At 38.4% G+C, this 26,060-nt stretch overlaps 1 protein-coding gene across 1 annotated transcript in view; it reads left to right on the top strand.

The window, feature by feature from the left end:
• The window catches only part of LOC132096347 (BMP/retinoic acid-inducible neural-specific protein 3-like), a 111,429-nt gene that overhangs the window by 43,045 nt on the left and 42,324 nt on the right, over positions 1-26,060 (top strand). Inside the window, exons 3-4 of the mRNA XM_059501639.1 lie at positions 9,563-9,753; positions 11,555-11,736. Of these exons, the coding sequence (XP_059357622.1) occupies positions 9,563-9,753; positions 11,555-11,736 (373 nt within the window). The remainder of the gene's footprint in view (positions 1-9,562; positions 9,754-11,554; positions 11,737-26,060) is intronic.

Below are 26,060 nucleotides of genomic sequence, written 5' to 3' on the forward strand. Positions count from 1 at the left end.
CATTATGGCTATCCTGAACGCCTTCACAGTGACCAAGGGCCTGACTTTGAATCACATCTAATCAAAGAGTTGTGTGAAATAGCTGGAGTGCAAAAGGTCAGGACAACACCATACCACCCGAGAGGAAATCCTGTTGAGAGATTCAACAGAACATTGTTGAGCATGCTTGGAACTCTAGAGAACAAAAAGAAAAGCTACTGGAAAGAGTACGTAAAACCTCTTGTACATGCTTACAATTGTACCCGCAATGAGACCACGGGGTTCAGCCCTTACGAGTTGATGTTCGGGCGGCAACCTAGGCTTCCTGTAGATCTGGCTTTTGGATTACCCTTGAAGAGCAAAGGAGAAATAACACATTCACAATATGTAAAGAATCTCAAGTCACATCTTGAAGAAAGTTTCCGCATTGCAAGTGAAAATTCCAAGAAAATGGCTGAAAGGAATAAAACCCGCTATGACAAATCTGTGAGAGCGTCAACATTGCACAAGGGAGACAGAGTTTTGGTCAGGAGTGTTCGACTCAAGGGAAAGAACAAACTCGCTGACAAATGGGAAGGAGTAGTCTATGTAGTCATAAACCAACATGGTGATTTACCAGTGTATAAAGTGTGCCCTGAGACACAAACAGGACCCACCCGGACACTACACCGGGATTTGTTACTTCCTTGTGGAACTCTTCCATCTGAAATGCGGGAATGTGAGTCCCAGAGTTCAGTTCCCAAGCGCAAGACTCGCAGTAGGACAGCTTGCAGAAATTCTGAGGAAACAGAGGAAATCTCCAATTCTGAGGAAGAGGAAGAATATTGTTCAATGCCTCAGCTTGATATTGTGAATGAGTCTTTTGTGGTTCATACTTCTGGAGTGACTTACTCAAACAAGGAAAGTGCTGTAATTCCATCACTTGAAGCAAGCTCAGAGATCAACCGAGGAGCTCAAAGTGAATTACCTGAAAGGGAATTTCAGGTCATTGATGAATTACCTGTGAGTGAACCTGTGAATCCTAAAGCTGACTTACCTGAAAATCCTGAGGTCCAACCTGAAAGAGAAAAGGATGCTGATATGAGTCATTCACCTACCTTGGAGCTGCAGGATCCGAATCATAATGGAGAATCATCCATCCTGGAATCCAGTTCGACTGAAGAAAAGCTAATTGATGAAGAAGAAACAAATGATGCAGAGAAGGATGAGATTGAACTGAGAAGGTCTGCCCGACATAAAGAGAGACCCAAAATTCTAACTTACCCTGAACTGGGAAATCCCCTTGTGACCATAGTACAATCCCTCGTTCAAGGTCTAAATGTTGCTCTCTCAGAGTCCCTGCAAGATTCCTCTCAAATAGGACACCTCCTAACTCGGGGGTATGCACCCATTGGTGATATGCAAAGGGACTTGCATAGTTCTAAGAGGGGAGGGTGTAACCCAGACTCAAATTAGCATATTTGCAGTCTTTGCTCAAGTTAAATTGTCCAAAATATTTAACAATTAACCCACTAAAATTACATATTTAACTAAATATGTATGTGACTGAACAGCAAATAGAATAAAACTTCATGACAATGTAATAGTTTATTATAATGTTTATTATAATATGTAAATTATACATTTTATTATTCATATAAGTGATATGTAAATTATTGCAGCAAATCGCAACGAATGGAAAGTGTGTATACTGTAGCGCTGCAGATATTAAGCATCCAATCAGGAGAGATCACAGGCAGCAGCGCTGACTCCGCCTCCCTGTGCGCAGGGCAGAACGGAAAAAAACAGAGAAACAATACAGAGAGGAGAAACAGTGATTAGGAGAATTAATGGTGAAATACCTGAAAGAAAACCTAGAATTTCATTGAGAATCAGTTTATTGTTACAACTACACTGATTGAGAAGCGTTTGTTTAGATACTTACCTGGGTAGAGTTCCTGTTGATTCTGTAGATGTTAGGCTAAGCTAACACTAACGAAACTAGCGTGGTTCATCTGGGGAAATCTGGAAAGAGAGACAAACAAAAAAAAGTTAATTTACAGAGGAATCGGTGAGTTGAATGTTTAATTTGATAAATATGGCAAACAGTGTTTATGTACAGTATTAATGTGAGACTAAACAGTAGAAACTATGATGATTTACTATGTGTAATGAGTGATTACAATGTCAATTGTTGTTCAGAAATGTGCTAAGAGATGCTGATGTGAAGAGAAATCACTAAGGACATTGCCCTGTTGTGTGCAGGCCAGATTTTGCATGTATGTGTTTAGAAGTTGGATTTTCGTATTGTGGACTGCGTTCTTTGGTGTGGATGCATCGAAACGTGTAACGAGTGAAGGAAATAGATGGCGAGCCACCCGTGAAAACCGAACTTGGATCTACTTTTCTCATCTTTCCTTGGATTTGCGTCATTCCTGCAGGTCGACCATCTGTAGGAGTTCTTCTCTTTTTTTGACTTTAAGGATTGAGGTATCTTTTATTTCTTTTTGGGAGTGACATTTTCTGAAGACTAAAGGGGAAATTTCTATTTTTTTTGTTGTTTGGACTGAGAATCTTTGAACTGAAAATAATCGTTTGATTTGATAAGAGATCTATATCCCCTACATATTTTCTTTCGTTATTATTGTGGGTAACAAAGCACAATTGTAAATTTACTTTGTTGGTGAACATTTTGTTGAGAAATTGTCATGTATTTTGGATTGTGAAAAGATTGTTTTCAAAAAAAGAAATTACACTGAAATTAGGAAACGAAAGAGATACATCTAAACTAGTAAATAACTAATAAATCTGCCAATTAGGTGTAATTAAATTAGGTTAAAAAGCAATAAAATAAATTCTAGATTATAAGGAAACTCAAAATAGAAATTAACTAGCTGAAAAGGGAAAGGAAAGGAACTAAACGTCTGTTACTTTTCTTTTGGTTGATATTTTCTTGTATTTAATTTGGGTAATTGTTTTCATCTGCAACTAAGGTAAATTCACTTTTGAATTGTGTACAATTTATTTTCTTTCAAACATTGTTGATTCAAATCCATTATTTTATTTGTTTGTTGATACTTTCATTTATATATATAAAAGGAAAAAAGTCCATGTGTGTGTACCTCTGCCTCCTTCGACTCCTGTGTCTTCTGATCGGCCCATTGATCTAGTTTATCACAAGTTCTGCAAAGCAGGTGTTACAGACAGGTGCAGTCATGTGACAGAAAAGGGCCGTCGCCCATACATCAAATGACTTCATCCTCTCTGATAATGCATGCAATTACTAAAACATCCAAGACAATGGAACGACATAATGTTTACATTGTTTACATCATCAATTTGCAGTGATCCAAAAATGATGATGACCTTGCAAGGGATCCCATTCCTAAAATATAAAGACAGTAATATAATTATTTACTTTACATGTATACTGTGGAACAAAAATAAAAATGATGTGTAGAAAAACATACTCTTCTGATGTTCAAGTAATGTTTAGTGGTGAGTAATATTTATTACCATTACTTTAATAATAAAATAATTATTTTATTTAACAAAAATGCATAATATTGCTCAAAAGTGACAGTAAAGCCATTTATAATGTTATAATTATTGTATGTTCTTAAAACTTTATATTCATCCAAGAATCTTGGGGAAAAAATGGTACTGTGTTTACTATATACTAATAAATGTTTCTTGAGCACTAAAGCATCATATTAGAATGATTTTTGACTGTAGTTTGTATTTTTTTACTGCATAATAGACATCTTTTCAATTTTTTAATAACCAACCCAAAACTTTTAAATGGTAATGTAAAATTATGGCTGTCAATAAATTATTTGTTTTGAGAAATGTATAAATTAACTATTTTTCAGTTCGAAAATCCCTGCACCCTGTTCCCTGGGATTCAAACCTGTGACCTTGGGGTTGATATCGCCATGCACAGCAACACTAATCATTATACTGAAAAGTGCAACACATCAGTAGGAACACGGTGGAGATTATTCAGCTGTTGACCTGTTTTAATTACATGCACCCCGCATCATTCATTCAGTACAGTGCATTTTAAATAATGATCGCTACACATTCAATCCACTTCATGTCAAAGACACACACACAACAGGAAGGAAAGGTGTGTTTGGTGCATTACTGTGGCTGACCTCAGATCTGCCAGGGGAGTTTGGCCTTTTTGTCTGCTTCCTTTGTCCCCCGCTGGTGTGTAGCCGACTCTGTCCAACTCTCTCCACTCGCCGAATTCAGGACCCAGCATGCCTACAGCAGCTGGGCAGAGAAAGGCCTACGGAACTGTGATGGACTCAGTGAGGGGGAGACGAGCTTCTGCCAGCGTGGTTTGAAAGGCTGTCCTGCAAGCCAAAGAGTCTGAGTGGGTGTTTAGGTGTAGGCGAGTCTTCTGTACGTGCCTCACAGTTCAGAGGCATTGTGTAAACAGCATCACTGACCTCAAACTGCAAAGACGGGGGCTTTAGCTGGTCACTGCATTCGCTCTTTTTGATATGATAACAGATCAGGATTTCCAGAAAGAGAAACTGGGTTGCACATCACAAGAGGAGAACACCAGCAGGCACTGTACCTTTTACTGCTTCCTTGGGCACAGCTCCCCTCTGGGGCTTAACATTGCACCAAAGGATCCCCAGCAGAGTGAATTCTATAGTCTTTAGTCATACTGCCAGCTCCGGTGGGGAATTTTCTGTTGTGAATAGAGAGATATGTGTGCTTATATTAGCTTTCTTTGTTCCGAGGCTTTAGCAGCAGTTGACATTTACGTACAGAAAGATATTCGGAAATGGAAGCATCTGTGAGCTCAATTAAAGTAATTACCCGATCAAAACACAGATATGTTTAAAAGGGAGAACTTGCATAAGTAAGGTTTTCAGTTTCAGTCATTGTAGAAATGCTTTATTACTCATTTAGCATGGTTAATTTATGGTGATACTTCACAATTATGTTCTTTAACATTAGTTAATTCATTATTTACAAATAAAGAAAAGTACAGGATTTATAAGTCTAGGTTCATTTTGATTTCTACATATACTAATGCATTTTGTATAAATTTAAATAATTAAGCATGAGTTCATGTGTTATGAATGAACATGAATGACTAACAAGGAATATTATGTTTAGAAATGAACATTAATTTAGATTAATGAATGGTCTAAAGTTCATATTACCCACTGCACTAATTGAACCTGTTATTCAATGTTACCTAATTTACTCTAAAAACATAATTGTCCAGTATGTGGATTACTGAATATTTGGCTGTTCATGTGGTGGCCATGTAAATGGGTCGACATCATTTTTTTAATAAATTATTCATATGCTTTAAAAAAAAAATCATATTATTTCATTCATTCATTCATTTTATTATCATTTATTTTACAATTTTCAGTGCTATCTATTCATCTGTAAAACCTTTCTTGACAAGGAAACATATAAAATACCTTTAAAAGATTTGGAATAAGGAATACTACAAGAAACATATTTATGATGATGGAATAACCATGACGCACTACCCTACCCATGTGGAGCCTTGGGATGATGTAGTAGCTCCCATTCGTGCTATTATCTGTAGACCATCACACCAATGGTGCTGCACAAGGTGACGGCAGAGGCGCAGCAGGGAGCTGCTCAATAGGGATTTAGTAACCTGGTAGCAGCTGGTTTCCAAAGGCAGCAAGTATATGCTAAAGAAATGAAACACGAAGATGTGTGTAAGCTATAAGCAATTGTGACAGAATATAATTTAATGTTTTTATGAGAAACACAAGAGATGAATTGTCATGCAGGTGACGCTGGTCCACAATGTAGAATTAATAAGCCAAATGGATGGAAAACTCTGAGATGCTTGTGTGGAATTATAATGTGGAGGGGGGGGGGCCATACAGGGTTTTGAAAAGAATCGCTTTTGTGTTCGTTGACTTGATGTAATTTACCACTTCAATCACTCACCAAAGGATATTTCAGAAGCATTTGATAAACATTGCCTGAGCTTCCACAGATTGAGTCAAATTTCATTCTTTATGTTGATGTTTGCAGTGCAAAGTTTTTGCTGAGCAGTTTCATTTTGTTTTTGCATTGTGTAGTTCTGGGTTTTGCTGAAAGCATGATTTATTTTATCTTTTTATCATTTCTTATTTGCTTAACTGTGGCAACTAATCCTTCTTTAAAAATCTATAGTTAAAGCTGCTTTCATAATACAATACAGCCCCTGGTGGGAGGGTTTCCTAAGCTTATTTTCTAGATGATGCCCTTAAAAAAAGCAGTACTGTATGTGCCAATGTTTTAGTTCACTAAACAGAAGCCCTTTGAAGTTTTGCATGAAACCGAGGGTTTAAAGAGAAAAATAAAAAATAGAGCAAAGACAGAGTGGGACATTCAGACAGATTGTGACATTTTAAGCTTTTGGCTGAATAGGTGAACAAACTGTTTAGAGTGATTCAATCACCATCTGTTGAAAAAGTGGCATCTTTTCATTTCTGGTTTATTTTCAGAACATATAAAAATAGTTGAAACAGGCTTTGGACATACTTGTGTAAAGCCTGTTTCTGATTTGTTTTACATCAATGATTCATCACCAAGTATAAATGCACACTGCACTTACTGTACTTTAAGATAATATTCTAAAATAGACAGCATAGTTGCCACAAAGTCTATGGGCTATATTTATAAATTTTCTATTTGGTTCCAGATTCCACACTGAAAAATATGCTGTTGTGACTTCAATTTCTACCTGACCTGCCCTTAAATTACTTTCACTTGTGTAATTAATATACTCAGGTTAATGTAGTCAGTAAATAAAACTTTAGATGTTACCACATTAAGCATATTTTAGATTACCTGACAAATCATTTTTAACAGTGGAGTGAAAACAGAAAACAGGAAAATATCTAAATCTGAAATGCAATTTAAGAGGAAGTGAAGAAGAGTAAACCAATGGACATTTCTGTAAACGTTTCAGTAAATGTCTCAGTGTCTGCTGTTGAGAAGGGAGGCAATATATCATGCTTACAGTACTTTAGTTGACAAGAAGTTCCTATTTTATTTTATAGATACAAGATGCATTGGGAACAAATATTTTTTTTCAGAATCTCTGAGAGCCTGATAGTCTGTCACTCCAATCAAATTCATGTCAGTTCTGATCGGATTTAATACTGAGGTAAAGTGTGAGGGTCATATAAGTGAACATGATGTCCATGCAATTGAATGTCCATCCATTGCAGGAAAAGAAGTACAAACATCATTAAGGAATACAGCTTTAAAAATCACTGAAATGTTCTGCGAGGAACCCCAAAAAAGAAAACAACCTTTTAGAACCAATTTTTTAGTGTGTCATTAACCTGGAAATACAAATTCTGTCGTTTACTCACCTATGTTGTTCTAAACCCATTTGACTTTCTTTGTTACATGGAGCAAAAGATTAGTCTTTTGTTGAATATTCTGGCAATTCTTTGCATATAATGAAAGTGAATGAGGACTATATGGCTATATATTTCCACATTTTCAAAGACACCATAAAACTATCATAAAAGTGATCCATACTGCTCTATATTCCAAGTCTTCTGCAGTCATTGAATAGCTTTATGAGATAATTTTAGGTCATTATTCATTGAAAATTTTGAGATCCATTCTCACTGGCTTGTTTGTTAGAAAAACATGAGCATGAACAAAAATTATAAAATTATTAGAATTTTAGGGAGAACCACCCAGCATACTCTCATGGCAAGTATTAATTATTTTATGTTTTGTTGTTTGAATGTTGTCACCTCATTCGTTAATTTTTGTTTGATCTGCTTAAGCCACACTTAGGGGTTAGGTTCAGGGCTAGACCTTCATGTTTGTTTTTTTCAAGCATATAAATTTGCCAATACAAAATCAGTTACACGTGAGACCTGTTTTGAAAATATCACTTCCAACCATCTTAAGCTCCCTCTCTTAAACCACCATTCCCAAAATCAAATCTTCACAACTGTCATCACAGTGTCCTTATGACATTTAAATATATCTAAATAAAGTCTTTCTCAATATTTCATCAGCTGGAGTTTCAGGAATTTGTATTTTCTATTAAAATTGGTAGACCTAAAGGCACCAAACTAGAAAAAAAATCTAATTAGAGCGTTTAGCACGGTGCTCCTGGTAAGTAATCAAGATTCAAGCCAATTTCAATGTAAAATCAGAGCATCTGCTACTTGACTCTGAAAACAAAAAGCTATCGCTACACAACACAATACCTCATCCCATTGACATCATTGCTCAATTTACAGCAAAAATGGCAAAAAAACAACTTAAATACAACACATTAATGGCTACTTGACAAGTAATATATATATTTGCTCTAGAAAATAATCTAAGTTTCTCCTGGAGGAAATGTTTAACTGTCTCAAATTAGCGACGAGGTGTTGTGAGGCACCTATTATTGTGCTGAGCACAAACATGGCTGCAGAATGCACCGCCAGCACAGGCTCACAAGGGAAAAGAAAGAGATCTAATTGCTATTCAGATTTCCACTCCTTCATTCACCAAACCATCCACGAGGAATTCTAAAGTAGTAACAATGACTTTCCTTTTAGTCCACCCCTGAGCAGAGGACAGAGCCTTCATTATATGCATCGGATAAAAGCTTGTGTCTGTTTTAATGAGTGAAAAGTTTGAGAGGTGAAGACCCATTTTCATAGAGCACATCTGCTGTCCTCCGCTTGATTGGCAGGCTCATACAAATGGGCCAGAAGACCCAGTTTCAGTCCAGCAGAGTGAGGTGTTGCAGAACAGCAGTTCTTTCTTTCACGCATCTGTGTGTGTGTGTGTGTGTGTGTGTGCTGTACAGATGCAGCCTGCAAGTTAAAACTCAAAGCAGAAACCAGCTGAAAATACTAAAGGAACCACTTACTATTGGCTGACAGGCATGACACAAACAACGGATACAAGAAGTTAAATTACGAAGAGCCTATGCAATGATACCCAGATGTGGCGGCTCCCTAGTCAGGGAGTATTAAAAAGTCGAGTGTTTTGGGTGATAGTGTCCCACTCCCCAACAGAGTTCCAGGTGCTAAAGCCCTTTAATTAAGACCATCTATCATCATTAGCTTATGGTCGGACAGCCACTGCATTCGTTAATTAACTCTTAGAGATTCTCACAAACCGTTTTATGCCCAATAGGTGATTCCTTTGGGTAGCGTCTTCTCAGAAGCATAAGCTTTGTTCAATATACATAACCCCAGGAAAACAGTGACTGGGAGTGTTATTGGTTTTATGAAATGCATATACGGTAGATACAGAAAATGTTCTAAATTATATATGTGTAGGAATAATTAGAGTTACAAAAGCTGTCAAAAGTTGCATCATGTAAGCTGGATTGTGTTTATGGACCCGAATCGTGTTCGCCCCGCATTACAATGAGATGCATCAATATTTAGCACCATGCAATATTTATGCACGCTTAGCCTTATTTTCTGCTGATATCAACATTTTATTTTGCTCTCGTACCTTGCACACACATATAGATGTGTGGTTTTCTGTTCTACCAATGAACAATGACATAAAATGGGTTCTGAAATTTGCTATTTGCATTAAAGCACTTTGTTTTGTCTCGCAGGGAGTTTAGTCACTGGAAAGTGAACAGCTTGGTCACAGAGAAGAGAGACTTCTTTAAAGCCCCACTGCCTTTGGCGCCCGAGTTTTTACGCAACCTCAGGATCCTGGGGAGAAGGCCGAGCCTTCAGCAGATCCATGAAAATCTGATCAAGAAATATGGCACTCATTTCTTGGTATCAGCCACATTGGGAGGTAAGCACATTGGGAGTAACATATTCCATTAAACTTGTATAAAATTTTGATCAACATCATGATTAGAGGTCAAAATGCATATAAATGTAAAAGAGAGAGTTTAAGAGATTAAGAGATTATGAGTTTATATCACGCTTTTTTTTTGCCTTTTCAGGTTCATTTAAAAAGTGCTATAGTGTGATAAATGTGACCCTGGACCACTAAACCAGTCTTAAGTCACTGGCGTATATTTTTAGCAATAGCCAAAAAACACTTTATGGGGAAAAATTATCATGTTCCATGAAGATATTTTGTAAATCCTTGTAAAAACTTAATTTTGGATTAAAAATATGCATTGCTAAGAACATAACCTCTGGACAACATAAAAGGTGATTTTCTCAGTATTATAATTTTATTATTATTATATATATATATTTTTTTTTCAAATAATGTTCTATCCTAACAAACCATACATCAATGGTATTTGATGTACAAATTTACACTAATCCATGTACTTTCTTAATATTAGCTCATGAAAGCTACAGGCATAGTAAAAAGATGAACAAAATTTTGTTTAAAATGTTTCATCAACTGCCCATTTAAAATGCATTTATATATAAGGAATGCTGTACTAACAAATTGTAAGCACAGTAATATGCAATGCAATGTATTAGAATTCCTATGAAAAAGTCACATCTTTAAAGAATCTTAAAGCATAATATATTGTATATTGTGTCTTAAATAACATTTTAATGCATTATACTCTTTAAATGTATTTATGTGTTATGGCAGCAATATATAAGAACATACTGTATACTAAAAGTCATGACAATACATTAAGAACCATTGCATTAAAGGCTTTAGAATTTTCATTCATTTTATAAAAATAAATGAATATAAAATAAACAAATACAAATTATAAAAAATAAATTTAATTTAATTTAATTTAATTTAATTTAATTTAATTTAATTTAATTTAATTTAATTTAATTTAATTTAATTTAATTTAATTTAATTTAATTTAATTTAATAAGGCACAGACTTACTATCCATACACTGAGTCTGAAATCCTTGGCCTAAGTTTAGCCACTATCAGACAGTATTTTTCACTTCTCCCTCTGGAACCCACATAATAAGTAGGGCAGCACGTCCCAGAGGTGGATTCAGACCTTTCAATGTGTCTCCAGCAAAATGCTGCACGTTACCGACACTAATTATGATGTCATTTATTGGTGGATGTATGAAGTGAAGCTGCAGAACTTCAGAGACAGGGGAGATGAATGAAGTGGTAAAGCTACAATGAACGCTGGTAATTAATGACTCAAAGCAAAGGAAACGGGGGGACCATGCTATTGCTTGCATACTAATCAGATAGAAATAAATAACACCACTCAAGCTCTGCACATAAACGTACAGTAGACACTCCTCAACCCAGACAACAATATTTATCTGAATTTCAGCCTTAGACTCAGATCAAAAATAGGATTAACTATATATATATATATATATATATATATATATATATATATGTATATATATATATATATATATAAAAAATCTAAAATAGATCTTCAGAAGAAATATGTGGTTTTAACAACCTCCCTTTGGGATAAACACTCTTTCGTGTGTGCCCTTTTCCTTCCTTCAAAATCATTATTGCTTCTCTGCCTTAACTTCTGTGATTCATTTTTAACAAATCCTTGAAAGACATATGTTAGTACGCTTTGACAGTACAACCAGAACTCACTGTCATTTTGATGAACATTGTCTTCGGACATATATTTCATCTAATGGTTGGGTTTCTGCATGTATCTTTCCTAAGGAGAGGAGTCACTCACGATCTTCTTGGACAAACAGAAGCTGAGCAAAAAGTCAGAGGGCAATGGAAACAGCTCCGTGGTCTCCCTAGAAATCTTGCACCAGTTGGCGGCGTCGTACTTCACAGACAGAGAGAGCACCCTGCGAAGACTCCACCACCTGCAGATCGCTACATCTGCCATCAAGGTAACAAACGACACGACTTCTTTCTGTTCGAGCCAACCTAAACTCACTGGAAAAAAATGTGTCTGTGGCCACATTTCTGCAAAATGGTATTATGCTGTTCCTTGCTAAAATGTTCAGTTGGAGAGCACATTTAGTATTTTCCAAAGCAGATGAATGTGAATCTGGCAACATGAATTGTATAATTTTGGTTGCTGTACGTATTACGGCAGTTTGGAAATAAAACGTCCTGTGAGATGAGCTAGCAGATTAATGCTTTATCGCTCGTGAAAATAACGTACCCTCTATACTAAACCTAACTGATAATGCTAACAAAAATATTTGAGAGATAAAAACAGATTTACCATGCCATTTTAGCTTTCTTCAATGAGTATTTGACCTGTTTTATGAAGTGTTGCAACTGTAGACCTGAGCACTCCACATTGCAAGTGCAATGATGTACTGTACCATGTGAGCTAATGAGCAAGTCTTACTACATCCGAAAAGCTATACATGGAGGTAGTTATGTGCTGCAATCTGGCCCTTCAATTATAATGTGTTCGTAAAAAAAATAAAGGTAACAATTTACTCAAAGCCTTTATGTTTAATGCATTATAAAAGTAGTTTTATTTAGCTGTTAATTCAAATCTGTGTATTCTAAAACTTGTCCTCTTCTCTGATGTTTCTCTATGCATGCTGATTACCGCTTATCAATTTGATTTGTACAAACTTCTACTGTTCTAGGCGTTTGAGATGTATGTTTGTTGCCATGGTAAATCTTCAGCAATTAAGGCCGCAATGCCTTTTCCATGATGTGTCAAGTGGCTCTCGGTCTTACTCACAGCTGCTGAGTGGGTGTAGAAGTGCTGGTGACTGCAACAGCTAGATTCCTTTAGAGGGAGCTCTGCATGAAATTATGCTGCTGAACTGAAACAAATATAATTGACTTTCAATCAAGATATGCACCTACATGTGTAACAGTGTTGTCTCTGCGTTGTGTTGAGATCAGATGGACAGCAAATCGCACTTTAAGATGTTTATTCTGTTGACAGTGAATATACAACAGCGGTGATCAGTTTCAGCAATCACCCTCGTGCATTCGCGGCCATTCTTACTCTCGACTGGCGCGAGTCCAAATGACTCCTTTACATAAACTACTACGTAATAAACAGCAATTAATAACATATTTGAAACTGGTCTGTACCTGTTGACAGTGAATATACAACAGCGGTGATCAGTTTCAGCAATCACCCTCGTGCATTCTATTGGAAGTGAACATTAAACTTGATATTACAATACATATAACAGTGACACAAACCCAAATCATACAACATACTTCTAAACACACGTATAACTCAGTATTATCCCCTAAAATGGTTATATAATTACTCAAATATATTTAATACACGGAGCACTCACTCACCGCGGCCATTCTTACTCTCGACTGGCGCGAGTCTAAATGACTCTACCGGAACCAGTTCATAATTCTACCAGATCTGGGCGGAAAGTGCAATTAAAGGGGCCATACATGAAAATAACTTTAGCAAGTGGAAATACATATTCGACCTGTTACACTCCCCCCTGCTGAATTCCACTTGCTTCTACACAGAATAGCAAAATAATAACCAAAATTACATCAGGTACAGAACCTCAAGAACCATATACATTAATAATAGAGAAGAGAAAAAAAACAAAACACAGAAAGTGTTCAAAATTTCGTGAAATTGTCAGTTCAATTCAGTGTAAACACTATTCCCTACAGGAATTCAAGTGGAAAGAGGGGTGGCCAATCCCCTAGACACTCTTAGATAAACATGCCCGTTACATGTTAGCTAAACAATGACAATTTCTACATTTGGACACACAAGTTGCTCAGCAGTGAGACATCACTCCAGTCTCAAATTAATAGATCACAATCTCTTAAAATAACCAAAATACATCAATATAAACATCACAGTAACATTTGCATTAACTAATACTGCAAAATGTATACCAGAAAGCAAAGAAAAGAAAAAGATGAGTTAACATACAAAACTCAAGCAACATACTCATGTTTACCCCAGAACTTTTTGCTGGTTCATTATCTCAATGAATCTCGTCACTGGTTTAAACAATCTACCAGCTCTGGATCTCACACGACTTAGTGAACTTCCAGCAGGGGAGTTATGAACACTGATATTTGACACTGAATTGTTTCCCTCAAAACAACCACCAATAGGCGTTGAAACACTCAAAGAAACATAAACAGATTTATCAACTTGCTCTGCAGAGGATTTATGTACATTCCTGTCCATACTCTCAACATCCTCATTACCCTCTGGTCCCAGCTGGGTAGTGTTAGAGCTGTCAATCACATTATGGTCTAATTCATTAGCCTGAGTGGCATCCACAGCCTGTGTTGGTTCAAAAACATCTGTAGCTTCCTCCACATTATCCAAGTCTGCATCATCAGAAGGTAGCTGTGATACCCACTCTCGTGTTCTGTAATTGGTAGCATCCTCAGACACATCAGCAACCACAGAATCGACACTCTCTGAGCCACTCAGGTGGCTTTCGGATGACTCACCTTCCAAGTCATCATCAGGAAGTGGAAGAAAGTTAACTGGCATCAGAAGGTTACGATGTACAGTCTTCACAACACCAGTACCACTGTGCTGAATCCTGTAGGTATGACTGTCTGCATTAAGACCAACAACAGTGTACACAGTATTCTCCCAAAGGTCAGCAAGCTTCCGCTTTCCACGTGCTCCCTTGTTGGCAAGCAAAACTCTATCACCAACATTAATTGGTCCCCCCTTGACTCTCCTATTGTACAAGTCAGCATGTCTCTTAAGCTGTTTCTTGGCAGATGTCTGTGCAACACACATTGCCTCCTTCATATCTCTCCGAAGAGCCTGGACGTAATTGTCATAGTTTCCAACATCAGGATCGTCTAGAACAGTTCCAAACACCAGGTCAATGGGCAGGCGTGGAATCCTCCCAAACATCAAAAGGAAAGGAGCATACCCCGTGGTTTCGTGGATGGTGCAATTATACGCAAAAGTCAAAGATTTTAGTACTTGCGGCCATTTGTGCTTGGTCTTCGCAGGCAGAGCACGTATCATATTGCCCAGCGTCCTGTTCATCCTCTCGCAAGCTCCATTCCCCATTGGGTGATATGGAGTTGTCCTCGATTTTTGGACTCCAGCGACATTCAACAACTCAGCGATCAGAGCACTCTCAAAGTTGGCTCCTCTATCAGAATGGACACGGCCTGGGAAGCCATAAACACAGAAGTAGTTATGCCACAGTTGATGCGCCACTGCTTTTGCAGACTGATTAGGACACAAGAAGGCATTAGCCATCTTTGTGAAGTGATCTGTAACAACAAGAACATCCAGGGACCGGTTGGCAGAGTCCTCCGCTGACCAAAAGTCTATGCAGACGAGTTCAAGGGGCTCTGTTGTAATGATGTTCTCCAACGGTGCACGACCCTCCGGTTCTGGTGTCTTGCTGATCACACATCGACGACAGCACTTCACATACTCTTTCACATCCTTCTCTAGGCCAAGCCAAAAGAACCTTTGCCGAGCAAGATACAGAGTCCGCTGCTGACCTTGGTGTCCTGCTTGATCGTGAATGCCTTTCAACACCATGGTTTTCACTGCTTCAGGCACGACATACAGGTAAGTTTTTTTCTTGGTGAAACTATTCTTTGAAACCCTATGCAACACACCATTCTTCATCAGCAGGTTTCCCCAGTGTTTCATAAACCTCAAGACAGCCTTCGGCTCGTTCATTCGTTCCCTCCTATTTGGCCTCCGTCCTCTCTCAACAAAGCAAATCACTCTTTTTACAACATTATCATCCTGTTGTATCTTCATTAGATAATCATGGGACAGCACATCAATGTCCGGCGATTCTGACGGCATTATCGCTTGTGGAAGGTGAGGCAGCAACAAGGCATGTGACTTGGAGTTATCATTATGCCTGCATGAGTGCAGAACAGCTTCCACTTCCTGCTTTGACATTGTTCCAGGTAAGGAAACTTTAGCTGTATGACAGGCAATGGCCACTCCTTCAGTATCAGAGGAACTGTCAAGGGGGTGAGTAGACCAACGGAAGACATCTTGGACACAGCCTGTGCGCACAGCTGCAGCTTCTGCCAGCAATTTATCATAAGGGACTCTTGTCAGCCGATGGAGTACACTAGGGTGCACAAAGGGCTCTCGACTCAGGGCGTCAGCAACTACGTTTTTTGGACCAGGAATGTACTTAATATCAAACTGGTATGGTGCTAGTTTAGCAACCCATCTGTGTTCACAAGCATCCAATTTTGCTTTGGACAGAATGTACGTTAAAGGGTTGTTGTCTGTCCAGACAGTAAATTTCTGACCCCTGAGCCAGTGATGGAATTTGTCACAAATCGCCCATTTCATGGCATAAAATTCTAACCTATGTGCAGGATATCTCGACTGAGCATAGGTAAGCGACTTGCTCGCAAAAGCAATCGGCCTGGCTGTTGTCCCATTGCTAGGAACCTGTGACAATACGGCACCAAGCCCATTACTAGAAGCATCTACTGAGAGTAGGAAGGTTTCATTGAAATTTGGATGAGCCAATAAGACTTGATCAAGCAAAGCCTGCCTTAATTTGTGAAATGCTCGACTGCATTCCTCAGTCCAATCCGAAGCAGACAACTCTCTTTGACACATTCGACGCTTCCATTTTCCACGAGGAACCTTTCTTCCAGCTGTAAGACTGAACAATGGTTTAGCAATGGCTGAACAGTCTTCAATAAACTGCTGGTAAAACACTACCATACCCAGAAAAGACCGTATTTTCTGCTGGCAGGGGACATTGGTACCCTCAACCATGAGATCATCCTCAGTGACAGAAGCAATGGCTGTGACTTTTTCTGGATCGGTAGCAATACCATCCGCACTGATGATGTGACCCAAAAATTTGACCGAACTCCGCAAAAGGTGACATTTCTTCGGAGCAAGCTTGAGATTGTGAGTCTTGAGACGCTTAAACACCATTTCCAAGCGCTCCAGCGCCAGCTCTTCGGTGGGTGCAAATACCAGGACGTCATCCAGATAACACAATAGACTGTTGAAATTCTGATCCCCGAATATAGTCAACATCATCCGCATGAAAGTGGCCGGACTATTACACAGTCCCTGTGGTAAACGATTATATTCGTATAACCCAAAAGGTGATGTAAATGCTGTGTATTTCCGGTCATCTTCATGAACTTCTACATTATAGTAGCCAGATGTGAGGTCCATGGTTGAAAAATAGGTATTTCCTCCCAAAGCGCCAAGAGCATCTGCTTGATGGGGAAGGGGATGCGCGTCTTTGATTGTGCGAGCATTAATCCAACGAAAGTCTGTGCATATTCTCAAATCTCCTGACTTTTTCCAGACTAGAACAAGAGGTGATGCAAATTCGCTACTAGATTTTCGTATGATCTCACGTTCTTCCATCTCATTCAAAGCTTGCCGAAGTTTGTCATATTGATTTGGAGCAAGGCGTCGATACGGCAACCGAAAGGGCTTGTCGTCACTCAGGCGGATACGATGAACAAAGCCTGTTGCTTTTCCACAGTCCAACTTGTGTCTGGAAAAGATAGAATGATACTGAGAGACAAGCTGCACCAGTTTTGTTTTGCAGGCTGCAGACACTTCACACGACTCCACATCCAAGTCAGTTAAACCCAAGTCGTGTAAGACTGCCGTGTCATCAGCAGAACAGGAGTTGTTAGGTCCCAATTTGACTGGTAAACTTAGAGCATCGGTTACACTCATCTCATCCTGTCTGTCGGTTAAAACATCAGCTGTTCTCTGAACTTTTTGCTCTAAATCAAATGAGGAACCATCAGAAAACTCAGAACAGTCAAAATCCTGCAAAGCCATGCAAGGAAAAGCATCAGCAAGTGTAGAATTCCTTTTCAAAGTCACTGCTCTCTCTGAAGGGTTTATCACTTTAAGCGGAACCCATCCATCTTCACGCATCAACGCTACGGTTTTCCCGACCAGCACTGTCCTTGGCCTTGATTTAACTCTACTGGGCTCCAAAATGACAGCACTGCCAGCTGAGATGTCATGAGTGCTTTGCAGTTTGGCCCAAACTAGGTTTTCAGTCATGGGTTCAAGTGATACTGCCTTTTTGATCTTTACCGTTCCCAATAGGTCAGGGACAGGACCATTTCTCCACTTCTCCACATTGGCTAGTAAATCAAGTAACTTGCTTTGCTCATTGATATCACACTCACGTTCAGACGCACTTATTAAAAACTCTGAAGAACCTCTCAGCTGAAGAATCAAATGTTTCAAGAGATTACTGCCTAGGATAAGATCATCACCCTGGCCTTTGACTACCAAAGTTGGAACAGTGACATGACAGCCGTAAACATTCATATCCAGCTCGCACACTCCTAAAGGGTTAGTTCTGGTGCCTCCACATCCAACCAAAACAACATCTGTCGGGGCAAGTGAAAGGTTTGACAACACACCAGTACTCAGCAATTGAGGTAAGATCTTGGAGCTCATGGTGCAAGCCATTGATCCAGTGTCAAGCATTGCTCTTGCCTCTACCTTTCCACCAATAATCACTGAAGTGTAGAAGAGATCTTCATATGGCTGAAGTTTCTGAGTATTTTGAAAGACAACTGTACATTGAGAACTACACTCTTCGCAAACACTTTTATATACAGATTCCTGATCGTAATCCAACAATGATCGGGGGTCATCATTAGGCCTTGCACTCACCCCCTCCACATGCAGGCCTAGTCGTTTCCCGTATGTGGAACAGCATCTGTCTCAGGCATCACACTAGCAGTGAAGGCTTTGGCTTTAGGACACTCTGCACGTGCATGACCTGATTTGTAACAAAGAAAACACAGATGATTTGCTCTGCAGTGAAAATGGGTGGTGTGGCCAACATCTCTGCACACCTCACATGGTAGAGTAGGCCTCACTCTGATTCTCTGTGACTTAAACGCATGCCGCTCTGTGCCAGCCTGACGACTTGATTGCCCATGCTCTAAGACACGTTCCAACATTGCTAAAATTCGCTCCATTGGTTCAACAGGTTCTGTAGGCTGAGTTTGACATAAAACAGCCTCAGGTTTAGCAGCTTTGCTAACCTTTGTTTCAGGAGGCTGGACAGCAACTTCCTGTTTCAAAAGAGAAATGGCCGGGGACGCTCTAGAAACAGAGCCACATCGTCTCTCTCTTCCATACTCCTCCAAACGTGCATGAACATCAGCCGCCGTCCATTGTTCCAAAGGCCTGCATTTGAATATAAGGGAAAGCTCAGGGTCAGGACAATGTCTGATAAACATTACTGTGAGCTCATTGGATAGATTGTCAATCTTCTTGTCCTGTCTCTTTAAACAGTCCTCAGCCATATCCATGGCCCTATTCAGCCTCAGCCAATAGTCAAAGGGATCCTCACCAGCGTGTGGAAGTGTGCCATAAAAATCAGCTAATGGCATGCTAGAAAAAGCTGTGTCACTGAAATGTTGTTTCAACAAATCAAAAATAGGACTCGGGCCTTTGCACAAATCAATTGAAGGGTTACTACGCAAGCCCACCCTCACAACTTCACGAGCCCGCCCCAAAAGCCTACTTAGGACTTCATCAGCTTGTTCTTCGATAGGCGTCCCTATCTTGCGCAAATATGACAGCACTATGGCTTCCCACTCATGTACAGTGTACGGCTCAGCTCGATCACCCCTAAAACAAACAGGTTCCTTGATTTCAGATTTTAGAACTCTGCTCAAAACAGATGAGTCTGCACTACTTGAACTGCAGACTTTAGACTCTAAACAGGAAGCAATGCTCTCCCCAATAGAGCGTCCCATTCGCTCTACCATCCCCACTATTAATTCCATCGACTCATCCCCTCTCAAGCTGGGTTGTTTCAGTCCACCTTCACTGAACTGGGGGGGTGGAGGACTTGAATTGACATTTACATCTTGCACAGCCTCTAAGGCAGACATTGGAGTAGATGTAACAGGAGTATAATCAAGTCTGCCTCTCCCAACTGACGGCATAGGAGTAAACATGAATAGACCTCTACCCCTTCCAAAACTGTTGTCTGAATCCATATCCTATATTGACAGTAGCACTGATGAACAACAACAACAACAAAAAATATATATATATATATATTACTCAAACAAAAGGAAGAGAAAAAAAATAATTCTACCCTTTTTTTAACATAAATATGTAATTGTATTATTTCAAAATTTCAGAAAAGCACTTTCATAAAATTCAGAGTCCAAAGTTCAGTCAAAATGAACTTGCTGATGTTCAGAGTTCAAAGTTCAGTCACAATGAATTTGTTGATGTTCAGTCTCCCCAATAGTACTTTTCAATAACCCAGTCAAAAAACAAAACAAAAAAAATATATACGTAATTTTTTTTTTTTTTTTTTTTATATATATATATTCTTCAAAGGTTAATCTTCAACGGCTTGTATTGTCAAATAAGCGAATGTTGCCTTCAAATGGATACCACAATACCAGAACTTTGTTCCTCTCTGCAGTGAAACGTGTTCCTTCACTCCACCTTGTGGACAAAAACGGTATTGCAGCAAACAGCTCCGGCGCGAAAACTCTCGTCACCCACGGCACGAACTCCTCCGGAAATCTCCGACCAGACGACCCACCACGCTGTTTCCAGGGTCACGGTCACGGCACCATTGTAACAGTGTTGTCTCTGCGTTGTGTTGAGATCAGATGGACAGCAAATCGCACTTTAAGATGTTTATTCTGTTGACAGTGAATATACAACAGCGGTGATCAGTTTCAGCAATCACCCTCGTGCATTCGCGGCCATTCTTACTCTCGACTGGCGCGAGTCCAAATGACTCCTTTACATAAACTACTACGTAATAAACAGCAATTAATAACATATTTGAAACTGGTCTGTACCTGTTGACAGTGAATATACAACAGCGGTGATCAGTTTCAGCAATCACCCTCGTGCATTCTATTGGAAGTGAACATTAAACTTGATATTACAATACATATAACAGTGACACAAACCCAAATCATACAACATACTTCTAAACACACGTATAACTCAGTATTATCCCCTAAAATGGTTATATAATTACTCAAATATATTTAATACACGGAGCACTCACTCACCGCGGCCATTCTTACTCTCGACTGGCGCGAGTCTAAATGACTCTACCGGAACCAGTTCATAATTCTACCAGATCTGGGCGGAAAGTGCAATTAAAGGGGCCATACATGAAAATAACTTTAGCAAGTGGAAATACATATTCGACCTGTTACACTTGCATACAATTACAGTTTTATATAGGAGATAGTTCTGTTGGGGTAGGAGATGTTTTTGCAAATTCCCTTAAAGCATATTTCTCACTTGCAAAAATATTCTAATACATTTTCTATTTATGTACCCCCTTTTTTAATACTTAAGACTGCATTACAGGGTAAGCAAGAAAAAAGTGATGACAAAATGATCTTTTGTTAATTTGTTTATAAGTTTTTGCTTAGTATTTATACACTACTAATTACATCAATGCATTTTTACCGCAATCGATCCAAAGCACACTCACCAACGTTGCAAAAGCTGATCATGCAATTTTCCTGATGCACTATACTGTGATTGTCTTTTGTCAGTCACATTAATGCTAGCTAGTCAAAATGAAATATGCCATTTTCAAAGCTCTGTCAAAGCCAATCTTTCTACACAATGCATTTATTCATATAACAAAGAGTCTCAACCTCAAAAAACAAAATGAAAGCAAGATGGCACAGGAACAGGAGCGGTGGCTCTGTTGGAAGAAAATGACTTTGTCTTTGGGCTGCAGTGTGCTTTTCATTAGCCTGAGCTTTCCTTATACAGCATCAGCTGAAAAGTTCAATTGAACACATACAATTTCATTACAATATGACCATGGACATAGAGAGTCATCTGCATTTTTATGCAGCAAATATGCTCTTGATGTGAAGCTCTTTGAATCGAGATTACAAAATACAACACACTTTTCAAATTAGCATAGATGTACCATTTTGTAAACATATTATAATATATCCTGCTAGCGCAAGAGAAAAGTGTCCATGGTAACAATAAAGGGCATTTTGTAACAGACAGACCTCATCAAATCATATTGATGAAATTGTTTTGATGTACACCTCTAAAGTACTTTCAGAGAGCCCTCTAGCATCGCTTTAGGGAGCAGTCTGTCCTGCCATGTGTGTTTGTCAGGGGAGAGCTAATGAGACATTAAGGGGCTATAGAGCCCACCTTTGACTGCTTTCTTCCTGCACCCTGTGTGCAAATCAGCCTGATGAATTGGGCACCACAGCAGAAGTGGGTTAGAACGGGCTCATCAATAATGCCATAAAGGATGATCAATTACACCCTCCACTCAGAAACGAAGAGCTAAAGCACACCAGGAAGCAGCTTCTGGGGGACATCACTTTGCCTTTGTGTAATCAGATACCACTTAAGACCAAAAATAGCCTGAAATCCCAAGGCAGGTTTAGCAGTGATCAGATTTTGCAAGAACAAAGTCTTGAGATTAGCTGGTCTTCATGGATCAACAAGACTCTGTCGGCTCAACGGTAACATTTACACTGCTTTGGAGTTTCAATATCACCATTTCATAAAGTTAACCGCTAAGTCCAGATCTATAACAAGACATGAAGGACTCACACCCCTTTCTGTAATATAACCATTTGTCATAATGACATACTATTAACAATCACCTCTGTGTAGGACACCGAGTTACCGCCAAAGCTATGGCCAAGTACATGAGATGCATATAATTGTAAAGACCATGTTAAAAGACTAGGTACATGTCATTAAAGGTGACACTTCTTTAAACATGTAAGGATGTTAACTTGCCCAAAGGGTACTTCAGTGAAAATCAGACACTATAACTTTACACAGAATTAATGCAAAATGTACAAAAGGTATTTGTATTTTTTTTTTTGGATACCATGCAGAAGAGGCTATTTTTTGTTAAAATACAATAACTGAGTCATGCTTGGTTCTTTAAACCTTTCTGTCTATGAGCCAATACTAAAATACTCTGATAGTGTTTTATGCACTCATGCACATTTTATGCAACATTTAGCAATACTCAGTGCTTTAAGTGGCCAAAAAGAGGTGCCGGTACTCTATTATAGCCTATATATATATATATATATATATATATATATATATATATATATAGTTTTTTTTTTTTTTGATGACTCCCCTAATCCCCTGAGGGGGTTCTGCAGTCTTGGGTGACAGGATGGGGTGCTTATGATATTAGATTTCGTAGCCTATAATAAAATATAATGAATTTCAAACCTTAACTAAACACATTTTTATTCAAAGATCAACCGTCTGTCAATACTCTTTAGTCAGCCACAAGAAACAACAACATTAAAATCATGAACTCAAATGTCATTGTAAAAAAAAAAAAAAAAGACTTTTGTAACCGTGCGTAAATCAGACCTTTCTGTAACGCTAACGTTAATGAGCTTAAACGTATTTTTTGTACACAGTGCTGCGAACTGTCAATCACTCCTGCACATGTGCATCACTGTCCTCCTCGCAGCTGCAGCAACTTGCGCTCTCTTCATCAAGCTTTAAAACAAAAAGGGGACAAAAAGGTCGTATTGTCTTTGTGCATATAGATTAATTAGATTTAATTAATATCTAAATTTGTGCCTAGCCGCCCACGCTATTTTTTTAGAACTTATATTGTTCACTGTATTTGAATTTTTACCGAGCTGAGTGTGCGCATTTCACATACTCTCTCCGGTCACGTTGAGTTGTTACTGACAGCGGCAAAAGCGACGCATGCGCTTTTCACTTGTAAATCTCAAGCGAGTATGGGTAATGTAGTCTCTGCTGTCGGTGGTACGAATTAGGAAGCTTGCATTGTGAAGGGCGCTCTGAAAAGCGGCAGCGCAGGAAAAAGATTAAAACCTCGATTAAAACAGATGTCCAAATGAGCGTACCGGTACGCTAAAAGCACGTTCTGGGCGCACGGAGAGGTGGCGGTACACTCAAGAGCTATATTTGGAAATGGCGGTACTGAGTACCGGTGTGTACCGGCCCACTTAAAGCACTGGCAATACTGCAACAGTAAACACCAAATCTACATCTTAAAAAAAAAAAAAAAAAATTAAATAAATAAAAAATACCAGTGTAATCCAAACATTAATAGTAATAATAATAATAATAATAATAACTATTACACACTGGCACAGTACGCCCAGTTCAAATGTCTCTGTTCATGTCTCTGACCAGCAGATTTTTTAGTGGATCAAAAACAAAAAGAATGTCCAGTGCACCAAAGACTCATATGATCCGATTATTTTTAGTGAATCAAAAACCGAGAGTGTAACCAGTTTACTATAGGATTATTAAACAAATAGCTTTAAGCTCATTCTTTTTAGTGAAAAAAAATTAATAAATAACTTTAGTAAATATAGAATTGATTATTATGAACATTTTGCTTAATAGTGAATTAAAAACATGCAATGTGACCAGTTTAATGCTATTACCAAACAAATGACTCTTATGAGCCGTTTCTTTTTTTTATTAATCAAAAACATACAGCCTTAACAGTTTGCTATGAACTGCCAAACAAATAATTCTTATTAGCTGAATCTTTATAGTGAATCAAAAACATATGGCACAACCAGTTTAGTCTAAAAACAGTATTACCAAACAAATGACTTTTTTTTTTTTTTACTACAAACACTTTACTCCTATTGTATAGGCCAGTTCTTTTAGTGAATCAAAAACAGACAGTTTGACAAATTTACTACAATTGCTAAACAATCAACTTCAGTTCTTCTGTAGTGAAAATCAAAAACATATAGTTAATGTCAATTGTAGGATTGTTTTTACAAGAGTACAATGGAGAGCCATACAAATACTATGGTGCCTTCATATGGTGATAGCTCGGAACAATCATATATGTTATGGTCACATAACTAACATGGCATGACCGCTACAGTACTTTTTTTTGTAAGGATGAATCCTATATAATTTTTCTGTCTGAGTGCAGAATGTAAATGACCACCAGTAGTGGGAGCTCAGTAGTGGGAGCTCAGAACCCTGCACCATTTATGTCAAGAGCTGCCTCTAGATACTGTAGCTGGCACTGGTCAAGCGACCTGACAGTGCCATCTAATCAACATTAGCTGTCAAATCCAATGAAGCTCAGAATCTGCACTTAAAATCCTGTCACATGTCATGAACTCCTAAAATGCTTTCAGAGTGCATCTGCAGTCTTAAGCCAACTGTGCCTTCCACAGTGGAGGCAGAGGCATTTTTGACAAATGAGTCAACTTGATATGCACTCCTCTAGCTTCTCAATTGACAAAGAATAGGCTACACTCTGTGGTCTGTGGGAGATTTCAGGGCCTGTTGATGATGTGAGATGTTACAGAAATGGACAGGAAAGTACTGTACCGCAGGCATTCATTTCCTTTGTTATGCCCTTAAGAAAAGCATGCAGAGGAAGTCGTGGAAACACAGCTCCGGTAAATATAAGATCAACAACAAAACATGACACTCTTCGAGGAGGCAGGGTGGAAATTGTGGGATTTCAGTGTTAGCCAGTTATTTTGCCAGGTATGATATCATTCCTTAAATTGATGTCAATATTAAGCGCCGCTGATAAAACATACACATAACTGAGGAGGAAAAACAGCAGGGTGACAGGTAAACAAGAGATTTGGTTAGGCTTAGCATGGAACTGCTAGCTGTTTATATTTGGGTGCATACGTTTATTCAGCAATGATGCATTAAATTGCTGTATAAAGGCTTGTAAGATTTTAATTTAAAATGTTTTATTTATCAAAGAAAAAAAAACTGATTTCTGATGGATCATGTGATATTAAAGACTGAAGTACCGCCAGCTGAAAATTCTACTTACTATCAAAAAAGTAAATTTTATATTAAAGTGTATTTAATTTGATAATAATTATTTAAAATTATAATAATATTTAACAATATTGCTGTTTTTACTGTCATTTGGATCAAATCAATGCAGCACTGGTCTCACAGAAGAGACTTGTGATTAATATGTGATTGTGATTCAATTTCATATTTAGTACAGCCCTAGGTCTCTCTCTATGTATATGTTAGGCTCAGTATAGGAAAACAGCTACGGTATCACTGCAACAACATGAGCTGTTCATGCTTCAGAAAATCATTGGAATGATTTCCTCGTGAAGAATGCAGTTTTTGTGAAGACTGTTATACGGATTAGTGTCTGGTTTTATGTTTGAGGTAAACAGCCTTGAGTCCTATTGGGATCAGAGCAATTGAGCTGCAGTAAGCAATCATAAATGACAAGTGATCTAATGAGAT

Source organism: Carassius carassius, chromosome 20, assembly GCF_963082965.1.
Source record: "Carassius carassius chromosome 20, fCarCar2.1, whole genome shotgun sequence".
NCBI classification, from domain to species: Eukaryota; Metazoa; Chordata; class Actinopteri; order Cypriniformes; family Cyprinidae; genus Carassius; species Carassius carassius.